This window comes from Pollachius pollachius (assembly GCF_949987615.1).
Source record: "Pollachius pollachius genome assembly, chromosome: 13".
NCBI lineage: Eukaryota > Metazoa > Chordata > Actinopteri > Gadiformes > Gadidae > Pollachius > Pollachius pollachius.
Window position 1 is genome coordinate 22977328 of NC_136946.1, and position 23032 is coordinate 23000359.

The 23032-nt window shown below is 46.4% G+C and overlaps 1 protein-coding gene across 1 annotated transcript in view; it reads left to right on the top strand.

Annotated features, from left to right (window-relative positions):
* The window catches only part of LOC307085189 (neural cell adhesion molecule 2-like), a gene marked incomplete at both ends in the record, with an annotated part of 200103 nt that overhangs the window by 130664 nt on the left and 46407 nt on the right, over positions 1 to 23032 (top strand). The window contains 3 exons of the mRNA XM_079749878.1: positions 2144 to 2320; positions 18825 to 18944; positions 20035 to 20156. Of these exons, the coding sequence (XP_079606004.1) occupies positions 2144 to 2320; positions 18825 to 18944; positions 20035 to 20156 (419 nt within the window). The remainder of the gene's footprint in view (positions 1 to 2143; positions 2321 to 18824; positions 18945 to 20034; positions 20157 to 23032) is intronic.

A 23032-nucleotide genomic window follows, 5' to 3' on the forward strand; every position in this document is an offset into this window, starting at 1 on the left:
AAGACGCTAGGGTTGAAAAGTTACTGGACTACTTGATGAGTGATACCAAAGACGTCATTATAGGCAAACTGCCTTTGTTTTCCTTGACAGTGGTCAATGATACTTGAAGTTGTGAAGAGCCCATGCAAGTGAACGGAGCGTTCCACAGCATTGAGAAGACCCATGTAATAATCCATAATAATTCAACTCGATTTATTCATTTATTTTTTTACAAGAGGTGGGTACAACATGAATCTTGACGAAATCTGGTGGGGACGCGTCCCCAGCATAATCGACGCCTATGCTAATGCCTTGCTCTGATTGCGTGGAAAGCTTACGTTTTCTTTCTTGTTTTTTTTATTCCAACCCAGTGCTTCTTTGCACCCACACAGTGAACACGGGTATTTCTGTATAACTCAAGGTTACTGCAACTTACTTCATGTTGCGTTTGGTCCATGCACTGGAATTTCTTTCAACGTGTGTATGTGTGGGGAGCTTGATACCCAAGACACCACTCTGCGATCAAAGGTTGCAAGTCCTGTGAAATGCTACTCAGCCAGTACGTAGGAGGGGCATTGAGAAGATGTTACTACTACCCCAATGTCGATTACAAACAGTCAAACATCACACGTTACACAATCACTTCTTTGATGAAGAATCATTTATTTAAAGGGGTGATATTATGCCACCAGGTGGGAGCGTGATTAGCCATTACAATCAACATCAAAAGTGGGTGTGTTAACCTAGAAGTACACTGGATAGATCAGTCTACCAGCCTACCCAGCGGGCTGTAGCAAACGTTTCTCATCTATCAATCAAACATCTACATGGACACTCCCATGTGATGTCACTAAAACACAGGAAATGGTAGAATATTAAACAGCTTGTAACGGCTAATCACACTCTCAGCTTGTGGCATACTATCACCCCTTTAAGTACATTTCTGTCAGCAAAGTATTAGACTCCATTTTAGCGAATGATCATAGGAAGACATAGGCTGCGATTTACCAGGCATACATTCAATGAGCCTAATGTTGTACATGATTCTTATAAGGAAATTTTCACATCATGGGTTGCTAAGGGGGACAATTTATGAAAGCAACACTTTTCCTGGGATATGGTGTATTATTTTCTGGCTCTGCCATACGCATACAAACGTTGAGATAAGTCCGTACATGCTTTTTGGAGTGAAATATGCATTTCTGAAATGACGCCTACAGTCTCCAGCTGAGCGAGTCAGTTTCGGCGTGGACTCTTACGTAGGAACCAGGCACATTTGAATATTACCACCCCCTTCCCCATCCCCCTCCAATCAGAGAGTAGATACGATTTTGTCGACCAGTGGATGAGCGCTGGGCGGAGATGTTCGTACATTTCAAAAGCAGGGAGATTCCACAAAAAATAGATGTCTAATTTGTCAGTTTGCCATGTGACTGCCTGGCAGTGAGTTCACCGGAGCTGTCGGACCACGGTCAGAGATCCCCCCCGCCGGACTGTTGCCGGAGCTCCGGCAGCAGTCCACCGGCAGTACCGTAGCTCAGTTCCCGTTCAATCCCTTTCTCATCCATGTCGCGGTTCAATGTCGCGGTTCACAGGTGCACATAGCTTTTGGCCGTGATATTAGATATTAAATTATATAGATACCTATGTATTATCTAATATTATATATATATTATTCTTATTATTATTCTTATTCTTCTTCTTATTATATAACATTATATTATATTATATAGATATAGAGCTCTGGGATTCCGCAAACGGCCACAATCCCTTCTCCTCCATGCTGTGGTTCAGTCTGACAGCTCATTGGTCAATGGACAGCAGCTCATTTGCATTAAAGCTACAGACACCAGAAACAGTGCATTCTTAAGGGACTGAAACAGGGGTATAGCGGTAGGTGAGATCTTTGTTCCTTAAAGCTATTTCCAGCGAACAGCTTCAAAAACATGTTTTCTGGAACTCATATACTATGTTTAATTGTTGAGAAAACACCATAATTGAGAGAAAGAGTGACTTTGTTTATTTGCAAAACGCTATGGAGGGAAGTAGACATGTCTGCAAGATTGCAAGCAAGGCTGTGAGACAGTTAATGGAATCTTTTATAATTTTATACTATGTTTAAGATTCATACTTCCATTTTTCCCCATCTCCCCCACCCCCCAAGACGTGCCGTCGAGCCCGTATTCGGTGCGTTTGTCGGCGGTCTCCCAGCGCCTGGCCACCGTCAACTTCATGAAGCCCGACTCCCACGGTGGCGTCCCCATCAGCCACTACCTGCTGCAGTACAAAGAGCCCTCCACCAACCACTGGAGGGAGGTCCGCTCCCACAGCGCAGCCCACAGTGAGTACTTTCACTACCTGCTGCAGTACAAGGAGCGCTCCACCCACAGCTTTGGTGGTTCCCAGAGGGAGTACTTTCACTTTCCCTTTGGTCATTCCCAGAGGGAGTACTTTCACTTTAGTCTTTGGGATGGTCCCTGAATTAAATGGCATTGCTTTTGCTATTGGGTCTATGTTTTAATGCTGCGACTGAGTTAGTTCTCAGTCGCTGTTGTCACTATTGACTGGTCCCTACAGCTGTTATTAAAGGGGTACTATGGAATGTTATTAAAGGGACACTATATAATATTTTGATGACCTTGCTCTAGATTGTTGTGCAGGGGATTGTGGAGGCGTGTCAACACACCTGATCTAAATTCCAATCAGGCTCCTCCACACTCCACAATCTCACGCTCGCTGATCCTAACCAGACGGCAGGGCTTTTTTTTTTGTTTAATATATTTTTATTAACAATATGGAATAATGGACATGAAGAAATGTAACTTTTTCTTTTTTTTTGTCTTCAACATTTGACAATCGTATATAAAACATTACTCATATTTCACACAGTATTTTGACCCAAAAAAGGGTATGTTCAAATAATGCGCAAAAATACCTTCCCCCCCAACCCAACCCACCCCAACCCAACCATCGCAGCTTGTCCCTTTAAGTCCAGATCTTAGCAAGAATGTCTGTTGAAGTGTATGTCCAAAGAAGGATTACAGAAGGAGCATATACAGTTTAGTACAATATGTCAAAATAAGTATCAGTACAGTAAAGTAAACCTTGGAGAATAGTAAAAGAAAAAAAAAATACTACTAATAATAAAATAATTAAAGGAGGGGGGGGTGCACCTCTTCCCTCTGATAATAGCCCTTTAGTCATTTTTATTTAATGGTATTTGCAAGCTCTCATAGTATTCTAAAAAGGGGGCCCAAACCTTCCTAAATTTTTGCAAGGAGCCTTTAAGAGTATGTTTGATCTTTTCAAGCTTCAGGAAATGCATAATATCCCTTATCCACCTAGTGAAGCTTGGGGGGTGCTTAATCCTTCCAAGAGAGAAGGATGAGACGTCTGGCAAACAAGGAGGAGAATGCTACAAGGGAACGATTTCCAGGGGTAAAACCAAACAGGGCACATACAAGGTTGGGGGTGAGGACTCTTTGAAGCATTTTTGAGTAGGCACCAAAGATGCTGGCCCTTAACCGCTAATGTGTTAAGTTTGGGGCCAGAACATGTGAATATAGTCTGCTGGTTGACCTTTACAGCGAGGACATGAGGGGTCAACAGTAGGGAAGATGTTCACCAGTCTTGACTTGGTCAAGTGTGCTCTTAGAACTATTTTGAGTCGTATCACACTGTGCCTGGCGCAAGGAGAAGATGCATGTATTAAGTCAAGCACAGCCTTCCAATGATCATCTGTAAAACTCTCACCAAGATCGCTCTCCCAGTTCCTCCTAACATCCTGCAAAGAGTGAGGGGAAATATTGGATATGCAGTTGTAAAGAACTGAAATAAGACCTTTATGCAAAGGCAATAATTTCAGGATATGATCAACCGTATTGCTTGCTGGGAAATCTGGAAAGGAGGTAATACTTTTCTGGACAAAGTGTCTAATTTGGAGAAATCTAAAGAAGTCGGTCTTTGGTCAATTATATAATTGAGAAAGTTGGGCCAAAGACCCAAACTTACCCTTCACATATAGATTTGAAATGGACTTGATGACATATGAGAACCAAGTTCCAAACGTAGAATCTGACAGAGAAGGTGGGAAGTTAGCTAACCCTAACCCTGGCAGACCACTGGGTTAGCGCACAATTGGCTTTGCAGAGGAGGTGATGGGGCACATGGTATGGAACCTAGATCGAATGAGCTAGAGGCACACTCCATTTGTACCCAGGCTTCACACCCACTGAGACGATCCCGCCCAATCCAGTGTAGCATTGTCTTTATATTGCATGCCCAATAATAGTAAATACAATTAGGTAGAGCTAGTCCAGCAAGCGTTTTAGGTCTTTGGAGGGCGCTTCTTTTAATTCTAGGGGGTTTACTGTTCCAAATAAACGAAGATATGCATCCCTCCAATGAGCTAAAGAATGATTTTTTTAATCAGGATGGGGATATTTTGAAAGAGGTAAAGAAATTTTGGTAACACAAGCATTTTAACAAGATTACTTCTGCCAGCTAAGGACAGGGGGAGGTTCATCCATCTAGCAAAGTCCTTTTTTACATTTTTCAAACAAGATGTTAACATTTTTAGTAAAGAGGGATAGAAAGGCTGCAGAGTGATCTCTACACCAATATATTCAAAGCCCTTGTTGACAATTCTAAATGGGAAATGTGATGGAGGGATTGAAGTGGCTGACTGATTAAGAGGAAACATTTCACTTTTTTTGAAATTGATTTTATAGCCAGAGAAATTTCCGAATTGAGCTAGGATATTAAGAATGGAAGGAACAGAACCCAGTGGATCCAAGACATATAAAAGAAGGTCATGCGCGTATAAAACGTGTGTCCGGCCCCAACGTTTTATACCCTGGAAATCCTCTGATTGTCTAAGAGCTATGGCAAGAGGCTCTATGGCAAGGACCTCAATGGCAATAGCGAAGAGTAAAGGGGACAGACTGCAGCATTGACGCGTACCTCTGCCAAGTGACAATTGCTCTGATTGCTGTCCGATAGTGATTACTGTGGCTGTAGGGTGAGAATAGCGGAGTTTTATCCAGGAGATGAAGGAATCTTCAAACCTGAAATTTTTTAAGGCCGCAAATATATATTCCCATTCAACTCGTCAAAAGCTTTTTCAGCGTCAAGCGATCTAACCACTTCGGGGGTGCGGGACGGAGGGGAATAAACAATATTGAAAAGCCTTCTAAAATTTCAGCTAGAGTGTCTATTTAGGATGAAGCCTGTTTGGTCCGTCGCAATGATGTGTGAGGTAACTGTCTCCAGTCTGGCTGCCAAAACCTTGGATAAAATTTTGTAATCGACATTCAGCAGAGAAATTGGGCGGTAGGAGAAGCACTGAAGTGGATTCACCCCCTTTCGGTATGAGTGTTATTGCGGTTTGTCATAGGGTTGGTGGGAGTTGTCCAGATGACAGAGATTCATTAAACATGGCCTGGAGCAGAGGGCATAGCTTGAGTGCAAATTTTTTATAAAATTCGGAGGAGTAACCATCCGGACCAGGGGTTTTGTTGCATTTCAAAGAGTTTATGGCTTTCAGAATCTCTGCATTGGAGATCGCACCTCCCAGTAAGGAATTTTGTTCAGCTGGAACAGAAGGAAAGTGAAGGTTATTAAAAAAGGGATTGAACTGTGGACAGTTATCATCACATTCAGAGCTATTTCAATTACTGTAGAAATGTTTGAAGGTGTTGTTAATTTCCAAGTGGTCTGTCATAGTCTCACCCTTTTGGCTATAGATCTTAGGAATGAGGCGAGATGATTGGGCTTGGCGAGCTTGCTGGGCTAGAAGCTTTCCAGCCTTATCCCCTGAGTCGTAAACGTTAAATCAAGCTTTTGTGAGTAAATATGCGGCTTTGTCAGTAGAAAGTAAGTTGTATTCTGTCTGTAAACGCAGTCTTTCTTTCAAAAGTGTTGGAGTCGAGGAGGAGTATTGGCTATCAATCTCTGCAATGGCTCGCGAGATGTAATTGAGTTTGGATTCTCTTGCTTTCTTTGCCCTGGAGGAGTATTCAATTATTTGCCCTCAAAGGTAGGCCTTGAGGGTCTCCCATAAGGTTGAGTGGGAAACTTCTGGGGAGGCGTTTGTTTCAATGAAAAAGTTAATTTGAGGAGAGACATTGTTTACAAATTGTTTGTTGGCTAGGAGGAGGGGGTTGAGTCTCTAATTGCGAGAGGGCCTAAGGCAGTTTGGTAAAGCTACGTAAAGTGAGACGGCACCGTGAACTGAGATTGGTATACTATGATATGTGCAAGAGCAAACATTTCCCAATAATCTATTCTCTAAAAGAAAATAGTCGATGCGAGTGTGTGTGTGTGATGGACATTAGGCGAAAACCTTTTGATTATTAAATTTGAATCTCCAAATGTCCGAAACACCACCATGAGCTATGAAATCATTTATAACTTTAGTAGATTTGGTGAGGGATTGGACATTATTTGAAGACCTGTCTAACAGGGTGCTGAATACACAGTTAAAATCACCTCCTATTATCAGCTCATAATTGTTATCACCGGGAATGGCAGAGAGCAGGTTGTTAAAAAAGTTGTAATCATCAGAGTTTGGGGCATAGACGTTGACCAAAACTACAAGTCGACCTGCAACAATGACAAATCTCCCATTCTTATCGGCAATCACCTCCTCCGCTTCAAAGGGGATGTCCTTATGTATGAGGATTGCTGTCCCTCTGGCTTTAGCGTTAAACTGTGAGTGGAACACCTGGCCGACCCAGCTTCTTTTAAGATGGTTGACATGGTCATTCTTAAGGTGGGTTTTCTGTAAGAAGGCTATGTCTGAGTTTAATTGTTGTAGGTAGGATGTTATCTTTTGACTTTTCACCCAGGTGTTCGTTCTCTTTGCATTTAAAGAAAAAAGTGAATAGGACGATTTTGAGTGTAATTAGTTGTAGATATCATATCTTACAAGATTATGCGGGCATGTGAAGTGAGCAACGGCGGTAGGGGCTGGGGAGAGGGTAGGGAGTAGGAAGGAGTAATAAAAAATAAAATAAATGAAAATAAAAAATAAAAAAAATAATATAATAATAATAACAATAATAATGAATAAAATAAATAAAATTCTAATGACAAGGTGAAGAAAGGCATCTGAAGGGGGACAGGGGCCAGGAACAGTGCTCTGAGCTCACATCTTGGAGGACACTTAACTTACACTTGAACTCTGTTTTCACAAAAAAATAACTAAGAAGTAAAACAGGTTGAAGGATGTAACTGTGCAAAGACACTGCGTGTCTGGTAAGAGCAAATGGAACAGGTGTAAACTATTGTCAGTTATATATATATATATATATATGTGTATAAAGAAAAAAGACAATCGCTGCTGCATTGGAAGGTAAGTTATATTCTATCCTCGGAGTTACACATGCCATGCGTCTCCAACAACCGTGGACTATATGTAGAATATAACGCCATAAATAGGCTACAAATATAAACTAAATCAGAGCAAAATAAGCATGGAGCTTAACAGATCTCGGTAGATAATGTAGTACACCATTCAACAGGAGGCTACACAGCTGACAACAGTTTTACACAGAAAAAAAACACAGCGCTCACCCGCAACAGGGTGACCACTCCCGCATCTGAGTGGATTATACGCAGTCAAAGTCAAAGTTTCATTGAGAAGAGCGAGTGGGCGAAATACCTGGTCGGTTGTTCTGAAGAAAAGTGGAGACTTCTTCGGGAGAGAAAAAAAGGAGTTTCTAACCGTTCTTGTCGCTGACTTGGAGTCTGGCAGTGATAAACGGGGCCTGCCCGTAATTCCGACACCTCATTGTTCCGACGTCTCAATGGTCCGAAATATTTCCCATTAGATCGACATGCCACTATGCCGATGGTTCAATGTTACGAAAACGGAACCCATTGTTCCGAAGGGCCGTTTGTCCGATAAGTCAAACAAGAGGCGCATTAGGCCGACGGGGCCTGTATGTGTTGTTTACTGTGTTTGCAGTGGACTTTTAGCCTATATAATTTCGCTGGTATTGATTTAGTCAAACTTAGGCCTATACTTCATACCGTCTACTTAGTCTATTGTGTGTGTGTGTGTGTGTGTGTGTGTGTGTGTGTGTGTGTGTGTTCGTGCCCGTATTGAGAACTAGACCTCCCTCTGTCCATGGTGCTGAAACACCGTGTCGAAATGAAGTGAAGCGTTGTCACTTTGCTCTCCAATAATCATTGTGAACGTGATATGTAGGCCTGGGTTATATTGGGGTGCTTAGTGTGAGAGAGAGAGAGAGAGAGAGAGAGAGGGAGAGGGAGGGAGAGGGAGATAGAGAGAGAGAGAGAGAGAGAGAGAGAGAGAGAGCGAGGTATAAAACTCTTTATATGTAGGCCTATTGAGCATATTGAACCGTCGGCCTAATGCGCCTCTTGTTTGACTTATCGGACAAACGGCCCTTCGGAACAATGGGTTCCGTTTTCGTAACATTGGACCGTCGGCATAGTGGCATGTCGATCTAATGGGAAATATTTCAGACCATTGAGACGTCGGAACAATGATGCGTCGGAATTACGGCATGGCACCGGAAAAAACATCCGATATCCGAAGACGGCGTTTCTCAGCTGTGACTTCACAAGTTGCTCTTTTCTGGACACCTCTGCGCTGTAGTCAGGGTAGATGTGTATCTCGGAACCGCGGAAAGAGAGAGACCCAGCCTCTCTAGCTAGCTTTATGATGCGCTCCTTGCTCTGGTAATGACGGATCCGAGCGATGAACGGGCGCGGAGGGTCTTCCTGCTTCTTGCGGGGGATGGCTACTCTGCGCCCTGTTCACGGAATACCTCCGTGAAAGCGGTCGGTTGCGAGCCTTCAATTTTTTCAGGTAAGCCGGTTAGACGGATATTGTTGCACCTCGATCTATTTTCCAGAACCTCCGTCTTAAGCTTTAGGGCCTCGTCCCTCTGGATAGGGCAGTGCAGGTTGACTCAAGGGTTAGCAGCCTGGCCTCCATATCGTTAAGTGACGATTCCATGTGTTGGATGGTCTGGTCGTGGCGGTCAATAATTGCTCTGTCAGCAGAAAGTTGGACAGAAAGTTTGGCTATAATGCATTCCTCCATTGAGTTGAGGAGTTTCTCCATGTCTGCCAAAGTCAGCGGAGCATTGCCATGCTGTTCATTTGGACTAGCATTCGGTTCGCGGTCCTGGTTCTTCCCAGACAACTGCTCGTCTGTAGGTTGGCTTTGCTTCTTTGGTTTCCCCATGTTTAGTATACCTCCACCTAAGCTTGCACAAGATGATTGTGATAGTAAAACCTTGTATTATTCGAATTTAGGCAGGATTTAAACAGAGCTCTCCCGGTTTGCGACCTACACCGTCATCGATCAAACCGGAAGTCAGACAAGCAGGGCTTTTGGTTCTTTAGTTGGGTCTGATATACTACACTACACTACTCACACGCACCCATACACTACAGACACAACTGATGATACTGATGTACATTGTTTGTATTTATCTTTTCATAGAGGTTATTGTTTCTAAATAAATATACTTCAGTTAAACTTTCTGTGTGGTCTCCCCCTTTTGTCATGAACTACAAGCTAGTTTATGAAAAAGTGGGGGCTTGTCCGGGATCCACTTAGTTTATGACAAAGTGGGGGCTCGTCGAACTAGTAAAGTTGGTTTTGACTTTGTTTGAAGTGATGGCAATTGGACCTCAACTTTTGGTGAGTTTTGTCACACTTTTTGGTTAATTTGTTTTGGGGATACACGCAGTAATTGGCTTTACTGTTGGGTAAGGAGAGTGCATCAGTCCTTGGTTGATTGCAACATTGTTTGCAACAGTGCTGGTATTTTGTTTCGCCTTGTTTTTGAGTTATGTTCCCCTTGTAGGTTTAGTAAGCAGGTTTATGTTTAGGGAATCCATTGTTCTCTCAAATTTGGCGTTGTGGTGAAGGTGGGCAGAGCTCTAACCAGAGCTCAGGAACACCTCAGTGGCTCCGGGGGGTCGCTGGTTTGTCCAGTGGCTTTTCCTACCCTCTGATTTTGGTATATAATAACCACTCGCAAGTAACCACTTGAAGACTAGGGTGGAGGCAGATAGTTTGTGGTTGAGTTAGATGGGGGATTGAACTCTTTGTTTTCTTTTGGGCGATTTTTGAAGTTGGACCAGGCACCGTTGGCTGTCCTCTGCTTTGTGATGGCTTTGTGTCCTTGCCTGGTCAGAAGGATGTGCCGGTTAAAGTAAAGAGTGAGTTGGTTAGTATGGAAAAGAGGTGGTTGGTTGGTATGGTAAAGAGTTGGTTGGTATGGTAAAGAGTTGGTTGGTAAGGGGTGTGTTTCCCAAAACAGTCAGGGCGTTAGCATTTTGCCGACTTATTACTAAGCCCGGTTGTACTATGAAGCAGCCGAACTACGAGCGTTTCCCAAAAATCTCCACCTAACATAGCAATACGTAGCTGACCTCTTCGTTGATTAGCTGTGTACTAATTAGCCGCTAATAAACAGTGAACAGATGTTTTCAGAGGGCGGAGTTCGGAGTTGCTCTGAGGCATTCAATCATTCACAGGTGGAAGCCTCACAAACTTTGATATGTAGACGGCATGCTTGTTATACAGTTGTGGTTAATATTCACCAACTTGATTGTGTATAGCCTATCTATCCTTTGTATCAACATTAGAAATAATTTCGGAAATAATTGTTTCTTTGGAAAAAACGTCACTCAAATCTTTAATGACACTGGCGAATTCATCAGCATAGGCACTATCTTTGCAATTCAATATAGTTGTTGCAAACGGTTGATACGTTTATGGAAAAAACATAATTCAAACAATGAATTTGGTGAGAAATCAGGACATGGATATGGCTAAATAAATAAATGACTTTCTCCCAATGGTGTGCAAGGGCTAAATGGCTGAGTGGTTAGAGCACTCGCCCTGATATTTCCATGTTGTTGTTTTTTGCCACCGGTTCAAGCCCTGCCAGATGCGTCTTGTTTCCTCAGTTCTAATGATGGATTTTTGATGTTTGAAGTCTGTCGATCTCTTTACAATACCTAGAGTGTATATTTCCCTCCTACTATATTTTGATAGCCTATTCATTTTGACAGGGGGGCAGCATCTTGTGTTGTCGCTGCAGTGATTGCATGTTTCTTGATACTTTTTATTTTATTTTAAATTGTGGGCTATAAATTAATTCACTTCTCTAAAACCCACTGCCCAGAATCATATCACATACCAGTATGTAAAACTAACAGGGTTGTTAAAGAAAATATTTGTGAGCCATTAAATGTCCAGTGGTGTTCCACACCCTAACATTAGAAGGCACTACTGCACTAACTCGGAATGCTGATTGTGTAATAAAGAAGACTGAAACCGGTCATGTGACCATGAATATACAGGAAGCATGTGGCCTAATATGGACCTACAACAGCCCTAGAGCTGTTGTAAATAGTCAGCCAGACTACAATGGGGTTTAATAACTTCCTCCATACTATGAGCTTACTATGTAGGTGAAATGGTTTTCGGGAACACTTTCCTATTAACTGTTGAGTCCCTAAGAGGTAGGTTGCTAAGGAAGTTAACAACTATGATTTTGGGAAACAAACCAAAGGTTGGTGGTCTGTTGATGAGTTGGTTGGTTTGGCGATGAGTTGGTTTGTTGGGCGATAAGGTTGGTGGTCTGGTGATGAGTTTTAACTAGGTGTTTTGTTTTAAAATATTTATATTTTAAAGGTTTGAAAGGTCCTGGGTGGGAAAGAGTTGGTTGGTATGGTAAAGAGTTGGTTGGTATGGTAAAGAGTTGGTTGGTATGGTAAAGAGTTGGTTGGTATGGTAAAGAGTTGATTGGTATGGTAAAGAGTTGGTTGGTATGGTAAAGAGTTGGTTGGTATGGTAAAGAGTTGGTTGGTATGGCGATGAGTTGGTTGGTATGGCAAAGAGTTGGTTGGTATGGTAAAGAGTTGGTTGGTATGGTAAAGAGTTGGTAGGTATGGTAAAGAGTTGGTTGGTATGGTAAAGAGTTGGTTGGTATGGTAAAGAGTTGATTGGTATGGTAAAGAGTTGGTTGGTATGGTAAAGAGTTGGTTGGTATGGCGATGAGTTGGTTGGTATGGTAAAGAGTTGGTTGGTATAGTAAAGAGTTGGTATGGTACAGAGTTGGTTGGTATGGTAAAGAGTTGGTTGGTATGGCAAAGAGTTGGTTGGTATGGTAAAGAGTTGGTTGTTATGGTGATGTGTTGGTTGGTTTGGCGATAAGGTTGGTGGTCTGATGATGAGTTTTAACTAGACGTTTTGTTTTAAAATATTTATATTTAAAGGTTTAAAAGGTACCGTGTCTACAAGCACATTTGTAGCCATTAGCTACTATTGCTAGCTAAGAGACTTTGATGTGGGTGTTGTTCTTCCTGCCATTTAGTCTGGATATTCGCCATGTAAAAGGCTCTGAGAATAAAATGGCTGACGCTTGTCTCACGTGTTTTAGTTCAGTTAGCATGTACCTGCTTATACATGTTACCTTTATCTGTCTGTCCTAGTTGTTTGTCCTGATGTCCCTTGAATGCTTCTAGGTTCAAGTTGCTGAGGGGTTGAGATGAGGAACATGGAGGGATTGGTCGGACGTTAATTGTCTCAACAGCTGAATAGATTTCTAAATGTAAGCCATTGATTGGGTGTCCCTGACATTACAAGTAGAGCCGTGAGTAAGCCTACAGGTCAGAGTTTTGACACAGTTTTTCTGGTTTTGCAAACACAACCAAGCCCCACACAGCCTCCTCCTCCTCCCCTCTCCCTCCTCCTCCTCCTCCTCCTCCCCCTCTCCCTCCTCCTCCATCCCTCTCCCTCCTCCTCCCCCTCTCCCTCCTCCTCCTCCTCCTCCTCCTCCTCCCCTCTCCCTCCCCCTCCCCCTCTCCCTCCCCCTCCTCCTCCTCCTCCTCCTCCCCTCTCCCTCCTCCTCCCCCTCTCCCTCCACCTCCTCCTCCTCCCCTCTCCTCCCTCCTCCCCTCTCCCTCCTCCTCCCCCTCTCCCTCCTCCTCCTCCTCCTCCTCCCCTCTCCCTCCTCCCCTCTCCTCCCTCCTCCCCTCTCCCACCTCCCCCTCCTCCTCCCCTCTCCCTCCTCCTCCTCCTCCCCCTCTCCCTCCTCCTCCTCCCCTCTCCCTCCTCCTCCCCCTCTCCCTCCCCCTCCTCCTCCTCCCCTCTCCCTCCTCCTCCTCCTCCTCCTCCCCCTCTCCCTCCTCCTCCTCCCCTCTCCCTCCTCCTCCCCCTCTCCCTCCCCCTCCTCCTCCTCCTCCTCCTCCCCTCTCCCTCCTCCTCCCCCTCTCCTCCCCCTCCTCCTCCTCCTCCCCTCTCCCTCCTCCTCCCCCTCTCCCTCCTCCTCCTCCTCCTCCTCCTCCCCTCTCCCTCCTCCTCCTCCTCCCCTCTCCTCCCTCCTCCCCTCTCCCTCCTCCTCCCCCTCTCCCTCCTCCTCCTCCTCCTCTCCCTCCTCCTCCCCCTCTCCCTCCTCCTCCTCCTCCTCCTCCCCTCTCCTTCCTCCTCCTCCTCCCCTCTCCCTCCTCCTCCCCCTCTCCCTCCTCCTCCTCCTCCTCCTCCTCCCCCTCTCCCTCCTCCTCCTCCTCCTCCTCCTCCCCCTCTCCCTCCTCCTCCTTCCTCTCCTCCTCCTCCTCCCCCTCTCCTCCTCCTCCTCCTCCACCCCTCCCTCCCCCTCCTCCTCCTCCTCTCCCACCTCCTCCTCCTCCTCCCCCTCCTCCCCTCTCCCTCCTCCTCCCCCTCTCCCTCCTCCTCCTCCCCCTCTCCCTCCTCCTCTCCCACCTCCTCCTCCTCCTCCCCCTCCTCCCCTCTCCCTCCTCCTCCCCCTCTCCCTCCTCCTCCCCCTCCTCCTCCTCCTCCTTCCTCTCCTCCTCCTCCTCCTCCTCCTCCTCCCCCTCTCCCTCCTCCTCCTCTCCCACCTCCCCCTTCTCCTCCCCCTCCTCCCCCTCCTCCTCCACCCCCTCCCTCCCTCCCCTCCTCCTCCTCCTCCTCTCCCATCTCCTCCTCCTCCACCCCCTCCCTCCCTCCCCTCCTCCTCCTCCCCCTCCTCCCCCTCCTCCTCCTCCTCCTCCACCCCCTCCCTCCTTCTCCCCCTCCTCTCCCACCTCCTCCTCCTCCACCCCCTCCCTCCCTCCCCTCCTCCTCCTCCTCCTCTCCCATCTCCTCCTCCTCCACCCCCTCCCTCCCTCCCCTCCTCCTCCTCCTCCTCCTCCTCCTCCTCCTCCACCCCCTCCCTCCCTCCTCCTCCTCCTCCTCCTCCTCCTCTCCCACCTCCTCCTCCTCCACCCAGGGCCGTGTCTAACGAATGGGCTGACCGGGCTGTAGCCCCAGGCCTCGCCGCTAGGGGGGCCTCCGGTCGCTGAAGGTCAAATGACAAAAATCCATAAAAAAAAACGAGCGAAAATGCCGGGCCAAAGGAAACACGAGAGCGGAGGAAAAAAACGAAAATTAGATGAAATAAAAAAGGAAAGAGCGAAAGAATTATTACAGAAAACACCCAAATTAACCAACATGTGGAGGAGTAATCAGCCCGCTGTAGCAGCTACCACCAACAAAGATACAACTGTCAGTGACGGAGAGCAGCCAACCACCGCTAGCCAACTAACCAGCCCAACTAGCCAGTCTGCTAGCAATAGTGCTACAATCTCTGAGGAAACAAGGGATGGAGAAGAAGCAGTGGGTAATGTAGCAGATGAGCCTGTTGATTCTGAGGCTGGGGCGAAAACAGATATATCAACAGACATTGCCTGCTGGGGAGAAGTTAATGAGGAGACGCGAAGCTATTGGGTCGGAGAGGGAATTGAAGCACCTACACAATGTCAACATAAAGATGTCGATTTTTCGGCTTCTTAAAGGAGCTATAAAAATCAGAAGCGATGTCTGAGCAAAACATTGTTCTGTCGCTCGCTCAGAAATGGAGAGAAGGTGGCAAGAGAATGGGTGTCTTACTCCCCATCTACTGGAAATGTGTTTTGTTTTTTTTGCAAACTATTCACTAACGATTCGTCCGCTTTCACGCACGGATTCTCTGATTGGAAACACTCAGTTGACCGAGTCGAGATGCACGAAGCGGGTCAGCCCCACAGAAAGGCTGTTCTTACTTGGCTTGCGCGCACCCAGGTGCGTGGGATCGACGCGGGCCTGCAGGATCAACTGAAAGATGAGGCGAATTACTGGAAGGAGGTATTGAGGAGAGTTGTGGCCGTGATAAAATTTCTGTCAGAGCGTGGGCTCGCTTTCAGGGGAGAAAATGAAACACTGGGCTCAGTGCACAACGGCAATTATTTGGGCATCTTAGAGTTGCTGGCCAAGTTTGACCCTTTTTTGGATGAACACTTAAAACGTTTTGGAAACAAGGGGCGGGGGACACCCTCATATTTGTCATCGACTGTATGCACTGAGTTTATTGCACTCATGGGCCAGCGAGTACAATCAGAGATAATAATGCAGCTTCGACACGCAAAGTATTTTTCACTTATTGTGGATTCTACACCGGATTTGAGTCACACTGACCAACTAACATTTGTGGTGCGTTACGTGTCTCAGGAGGGCAAGGTCTTTGAGAGATTTTTGAAATTTCTGCCCATTTTTAGCCATACAGGCGAGTCCCTTTTTGACTCAGTCACAGGTGCGCTGCAGGACATGCACATAGACATTAAAAATTGCAGGGGACAGTGCTATGACAACGCGTCTAACATGGCAGGTGCATACAAGGGATTGCGTGCCCGAATTCAGGAAATAAACCCACTTGCTGATTGGATTCCATGCGCGGCCCACTCCCTGAACCTTGTTGGGGTCTGTAGTGTGGATTGTTGCCGTGACGCCAGCTCTTTTTTTAGGCTAGTTCAATCCATCTTCACTTTTTTCTCAGCTTCGCCTAGCTGCTGGAAAATATTAATGGATGGACTGGAGTCTAACGAGAACAAGCGCATGGAGATGGTCAAGGGACTTTCATCGACGCGATGGGCAGCACACGCCCGGGCTACAAAAGCTCTCCGTTTAAATTTCAAAAATATCCACGACACTTTAAACGAGATAGCAGAAGACGACCATCAGAAATCAGCCGCACGAGATGAGGCGAAGTCTCTAGCAAAAAAATTGAATAGATTCGAGACAGCATTCCTCGCCATCATATGGGATACCATGCTGCAAAGATTTGACATCACAAGCAGGGCCCTGCAGAAGGTGGAGTTGGACCTAGTTACTGCTGTGGAATTGCTCCAGTCCCTCATAGACTTTGTGTCCAATTTACGCTCCCAGTACAAACACTTGGAATCCCAGGCCAAATCACTATCACTGTCACAGCAGTACACTGTGACTCGACAGGTGAAGCGCACCACCCCGGCTGATGACGAACCAACCCTTGTGTCCAATGCGGGAGAAAATCGCTTTCGGGAGACATTCTTTGTCATCATAGACAAACTGATCAGTGCATTACAACAGAGACACGCAGTGTACAAAGAAACGTCCACCTACTTCGGATTTCTAACGCAACTGGACACATTGTCTCTCAGTGAAATACGCGAGAAAAGCGTCAACCTGCAGGCAAAATACCACGAAGACCTGGCTGATGATTTCCCTGATGAACTAGGACAGTTTTTGCATTTCGCAAAAGTCTCCACTGTAAAAAGGCAGCCGATGAACCTACTGTCATTCATTCGAGAAAGGAATCTACAACAAGTTTTTCCAAATGTCGACATAGCACTGCGGATCTACCTTACATTGCCTGTCAGCAATGCCAGCGGGGAGAGGTCATTTTCCAAACTTGGAATTATCAAGAACAGGCTGAGAACGACAATGTTGGAGGAGAAACTTAACAATCTGACTTTAATGTCAATTGAGCACGACATGCTGGCCCAAATGGACTTTGAGGAGCTCATTAATGATTTCGCACGGAAGAAGAGCAGAAGACGGACCTTCTGAAGTCCCTTGGTGAGTCATGTTTGCCGCGGCGGCCTCCTCTATATGACCCAGCCCCATTAATGTGTAAAATAGTTTTAGCTTGTTTGTGTGCACATTTCAAACAGTTCACCCCAAATATGTTGCATCGTACATTCCTGCCTGTCTTCTTCATTGGGGTTTGTTGTGCGTAACCGGACATGTAGCCTACCAGGGCGTTACTCCCGGAGTAAATTAACCATTCAATGCCCAAACCGTTTGAGCCATAGCCGGGGCCTTCATTGACCTTTGTTTAATAGCCTACAATAGGCCCTACATTGTTTTATAGTTTTTGATGAGTTTACAAAAACAGGATGCATTTCTATAAATTAAGTAACTTTCAAAAAACAGTTCATTTATGTTGTCTGGGCCTAACTTGCTGTACTTGATAGCAAATGCATTGTAGGGCCTATTACTTTTTCTGTAATGATTTGCCAAAGTCACCGAATCACCAATTTCATACTTTCTTTTTTTCTACATTTTCAAGTAGGCCAATTCAGATACATTTTGTTTCCCCATCCTCATTCTGTCAGCTTTGTCAACACTACTGCAATTATAATAAAGCTACCCTTGAATTGAAATGAATTTAATTAAATTGAAATCATATTACCAGTTCACTTCTTTAAATAGTCTGTCATAGATTGGTAGGCCTACTGTGTACGCTGATGTGTTAGTGGGTTTGTGTGAGGTCATGCGTCAGAACATCATGATATGAAGGGCCTCACCCGGGTAATTAGCCCCGGGCCTCAGAAAGTGTTAATCCGGCCCTGCCTCCACCCCCTCCCTCCCCTCCTCCTCCTCCTCCTCTCCCATCTCCTCCTCCTCCACCCCCTCCCTCCCTCCCCTCCTCCTCCTCCTCCTCCTCCTCCTCCTCCTCCTCCACCCCCTCCCTCCCTCCTTCTCCTCCTCCTCCTCCTCCTCCTCCTCCTCTCCCATCTCCTCCTCCTCCACCCCCTCCCTCCCTCCCCTCCTCCTCCTCCTCCTCCCCCTCTCCCTCCTCCTCCTCCTCCTCCTCCTCTCCCACCTCCTCCTCCTCCACCCCCTCCCTCCCTCCCCTCCTCCTCCTCCTCCTCCTCCTATGCTACAATGTTGAGAACAGGCACGAAAAAGCAAAGAAAGAAACATGGGGCCAGAGTCTTTGTTTACCCCTGTGGGCTCCATGGAGCTGCGTTGTGCCAGCAGTGGGCCCCTGACGTGCCAGGGATGGTCCCCTCCACATTCAGGAGCCCCCAGCAGTCTCTGGAGGGTGGGGAGGGATTTCAGATTCGCTGAGGTTATCGGTGAAGGACATGATGTCCAGAACGCTGCTGGATGCACCGGAATGGACATAGGAAGGAATGGAAGACAAACGATAGGAAGGAAGGGATTATCAAATCAGTGGAATAACAATTAAGGTGGTCCGCGCCAAATTACATTCTCGTGACATGGCTGAAGTCAACTATCATAACATTGCAAGTTTATTTTGTAAGGACACAGACAGTTTGTGAGAATACAGTTAGTTTGGAGAACACAAACCATTTGTGAGGACATAGATAATTTGTGAAAACACAGCAAATGTGTGAGAACACAAGTTTCTGAAAAAAACGAATTTGTGGAAACACGGATAGAGTTAACCCGGATAATTTGTGAGAACACAGATCATTCGTGATAACAATGATAACTTTTGAGAACACAGATCATTTTTGAGAACACAGATCATTTTTGAGAACACGGATCATTTGTGATAAAACTGATAATTTGTGAGAACACGGGTCATTTTTGGGAAAACGGGTCTTTTGTGATAAAACTGATAATTTGTGAGAACACGGGTCTTTTGCACAAAATGTCATGTTTCGCTGCACTCATTTTGGCGGAGCTCTTTGTTTTTCCTGATAATGATGTCAAAGTGATGATGATGATGATGATGAAGGTGTGTGTTGTCCCCCACCAGTGACGGTGGTGCTGACCGGGCTGGAGCCCAACACCACCTACGAGGTGCGGGTGTCTGCGGTCAACGGGAAGGGGCCGGGGGCGTCCAGCGCCACCCAGAGCTTCCAGACGCTCCCCATACGTAGGTCGTCCTCCGTCACCAGCCCCACCTTCCAGACACCACCCATCTGTAGCTCGTCCTCCGTCACCACCCCCACCTTCCAGACACCACCCATCTGTAGCTTGTCCTCCGTCACCAGCCCACCTTCCAGATACCACCCATCTGTAGCTCGTCCTCCGTCACCAGCCCCACCTTCCAGACACCAGCCATCTGTAGCTCGTCCTCCGTCACCACCCCCACCTTCCAGACACCACCCATCTGTAGCTCGTCCTCCGTCACCACCCCCACCTTCCAGACACCACCCATCTGTAGGTGGTCCTCCGTCACCACCTCCACCTTCCAGACACCACCCATCTGTAGGTGGTCCTCCGTCACCACCCCCACCTTCCAGACACCACCCATCTGTAGCTCGTCCTCCGTCACCACCCCCACCTTCCAGATACCACCCATCTGTAGGTCGTCCTCCGTCACCACCCCCACCTTCCAGATACCAGCCATCTGTAGGTCGTCCTCCGTCACCACCTCCACCTTCCAGACACCACCCATCTGTAGCTCGTCCTCCGTCACCACCCCCACCTTCCAGACACCACCCATCTGTAGGTCGTCCTCCGTCACCACCCCCACCTTCCAGATACCAGCCATCTGTAGGTCGTCCTCCGTCACCACCTCCACCTTCCAGACACCACCCATCTGTAGCTCGTCCTCCGTCACCACCCCCACCTTCCAGACACCACCCATCTGTAGGTCGTCCTCCGTCACCACCTCCACCTTCCAGACACCACCCATCTGTAGGTGGTCCTCCGTCACCACCCCCACCTTCCAGATACCACCCATCTGTAGCTCGTCCTCCGTCACCACACCCTCTGTTCAATCTGTCTTCCTCCGTCACCACGCCTCCAGTCCCCATCCCTAAGTCTTCCTTCACTCCTTGGTCATGACAATGCCCAGGTCATTTAAGACACTGGCTACGTGGTGTGAACACTCCCTCACACACACTCTCTCTCCCGCTCTCTCTGCAGTGTATCTATTCTCCTACTCTACCTACTACCTTTATTTGCCTCACTCCCTTCCTCTCTCTCCCCCTCCCCCTCCCTCCACCCCTCCCCCCCAGGTGAGCCAAGCCCCCCCGCGGTGCATGGCCAGCGGGATGTGGGCGTGGCCTACCGCCTTGGGCTGGTGAAGCAGGATGACGGAGGGATGCCCATCGTGGAGTACATCGTCAAGTACAAGACGGTGAGACCCCCCCGGAAACCTGAAAGCGGCGTTCCATGGAACGTTGGCCGTTTATAACATAAAGTATATGTGGCTAGAAAACTCTCAATAACCCAGTATGTCAAGTACAAGACAGTGAGATCCCCCTGGAAAACTGGAGGTGGAGTTCCCGGGAAAGCTGTTCATAACGTTCAGAATATGAGGCTAGAAAACTCTAAATAACCCAGTATGTCAAGTACAAGACGGTAGGTCGGAAAACTGGAGGCGGTGTTCCCGGGAACGCTGTTCCCTTCAAAGGGCGACATAACGTACAGTATAAGATCCTGGAGAACTCTAATTAACTGAGTATGTCAAGTACAAGACTGTGAGACACTCTCGGAAAACTGACGGCTGTGTTCCCAGGAATGCTGTGGCCTTTGCATGGCGTCATAATATATTTGATGCTATAAAACTCTAAATAACCCAGTATGTTATTTAAGATGGTTCGATAATCTGAAAGTTATGGCATTCCCGGGCACGTCGTTCCCTTTATTAGGTGACATAACTTAATAAAGTACATGAGGCAAGAAAACTAAAGATAACCAAAGTGTGTCAAGTATAAGACACTCTCAGAAAACTGAAGACTGCATTCCCAGGAATGCTGTTCCCTTTATAAGGAAGTCCAGGATTTGTATATAATATGCATTAGTATCTTATATGATGCTTGAGAACTCGAAATATCCCATTATGACACAAACCCAAAGAAGCACTTTTCTTTAACACAGTATAATCAACACTTTGGGATTCGATGATGAGCCAAGAGTTTTTCAGACCGACATTCCCGATCCAAAATGGTTGAGTAGATCGAGCGGTGTGTGGACAAAGTCCGGATCTTTTGGCAGGAGAAGTTGGTGAGGTCGTCCTATCTCGAAAACACAAAACATATTTGCCCATAAGGGTTTGTTTCTGTGATTCATGAGGATTAGCATCTGATTCATAAGGTTTAGGATTTACGATTCACAAGTATTTTAATCTATAATAGATTGGAATTGATATCAAAATAAAAAAGGAATACCAGTTATATCCATTACGTCCAAATTATAAATTGGACTTAACAATTACAATTGATGTTAACCTTACTGTACTGACAGTATATATATATATATATATATATATATATATATATATATATATACAGTTGGGCAAAGAAGTATTTAGTCAGCCACCAATTGTGCAAGTTCTCCCACTTCAAAAGATGAGAGAGGCCTGTAATTTTCCTCATAGGTATACCTCAGCTATGAGAGACAAAATGAAAAAAAGAAAATCTAGAAAATCACATTGTCTGATTTTTAAAGAATTTATTTGCAAATTATGGTGGAAAATAAGTATTTGGTCAATAACAAAAGGTCATCTCAATACTTTGTTACATGCCCTCAGCTCGACCTTCTCACCAAGTATCTCGGAAAAGAGTCAGCAGAACAGGTTAAACGGATTAAATCGGTCAATATCAGACACCCGCCTACTGGATTGACTATGGCATGGGAGCGGCTCGACGAGCTATACGGCTCACCGGAGGCCGTCGAACAGGCCCTCTTTGGTAAACTGGAAAACTTTCCCAAAATCACAACAAAGGATCCACAGAGACTTCGAGATTTAGCAGATCTGTTGTCAGAGCTGGAAGCAGCTAAACAAGATGGCTACTTCACCGGTCTTTCATACTTGGACACTTCAAGAAGAGTCAATCCTATAATTGAGAAACTCCCACACAACATTCAGGAAAAGTGGATCTACTTCGGATCACGATACAAATGTGACCATTCGGTCAGTTTTCCTCCTTTCTCTGTGTTTGTCGACTTCATTCGCATTGAAGCAAAAGCACGTACAGACCCAAGCTTCAACCTCTTCACACAAGTTCCAGCAGAGAAAAAGAACAAGTGGGAGAGGCCTATAAAGGCGCCTGTATACGTTCACAAGACCCAAGTCTCTTCAGTGGACAAGCCTGAGTCAAGAGTAAGTAACAAACCAGCGGACCCAAGCAAACACTGCCCCCTACATGGAAAGCCTCACCCCCTGATGAAATGCAGAGGCTTTTGAAAAAAGAGTTTAGAGGAACGCAAACAGTTACTCAAAGAACACTACATCTGCTTTCGCTGTTGCTCCTCCACAGAGCATCTCGCCAGGAACTGCTCCGCCGATGTCAAATGTATGGAATGTGAGAGCACCAACCACACGACAGCACTACACCCTGGACCAGCAACCTGGAAGTTCAATTCGTCCCCTCCCGCTTCAGAGCATAGCGGGGAGGAGGACAAAGCGGAGGCCCAGGAGGTCACTTCGAGGTGCACTCAAGTGTGTGGCGAAGGATTAAGTGCGAGAGCCTGTGCTAAGATCTGCCTCGTCAGTGTGTACCCCACTGGACACAGACAGGAGTCCAAGAGGATGTATGCAATACTCGATGATCAAAGTAACCGCTCCCTTGCACGTTCAGAGTTCTTTGATGTCTTTAAGATCTCTGGGTGCTCCTACGAATACACTCTCAAGACATGTGCAGGGCTTAAAGAGACAGTGGGGAGAAGAGCCATCGGTTACACTATTGAGTCACTGGACAAGAAACTTAGCTTTCCTCTACCTACGCTTCTCGAATGCAACGAAGTCCCTGAAAATCGAGCTGAGATACCTACCCCGGACGCCGCACGCCACCATACTCACCTGAAATGTATTGCAGATGAAATACCACCTCTCGATCCTGATGCTAACGTACTCCTCCTTCTGGGAAGAGACATTCTGAGGTTACACAAGGTCAGGGATCAGATTAATGGTCCAGGCAATGCACCCTTTGCCCGAAGACTGTACCTAGGGTGGGTCGTCATCGGTGACGTTTGCCTTGGAGGTGCACACAGATCACCACAGGTGAACAG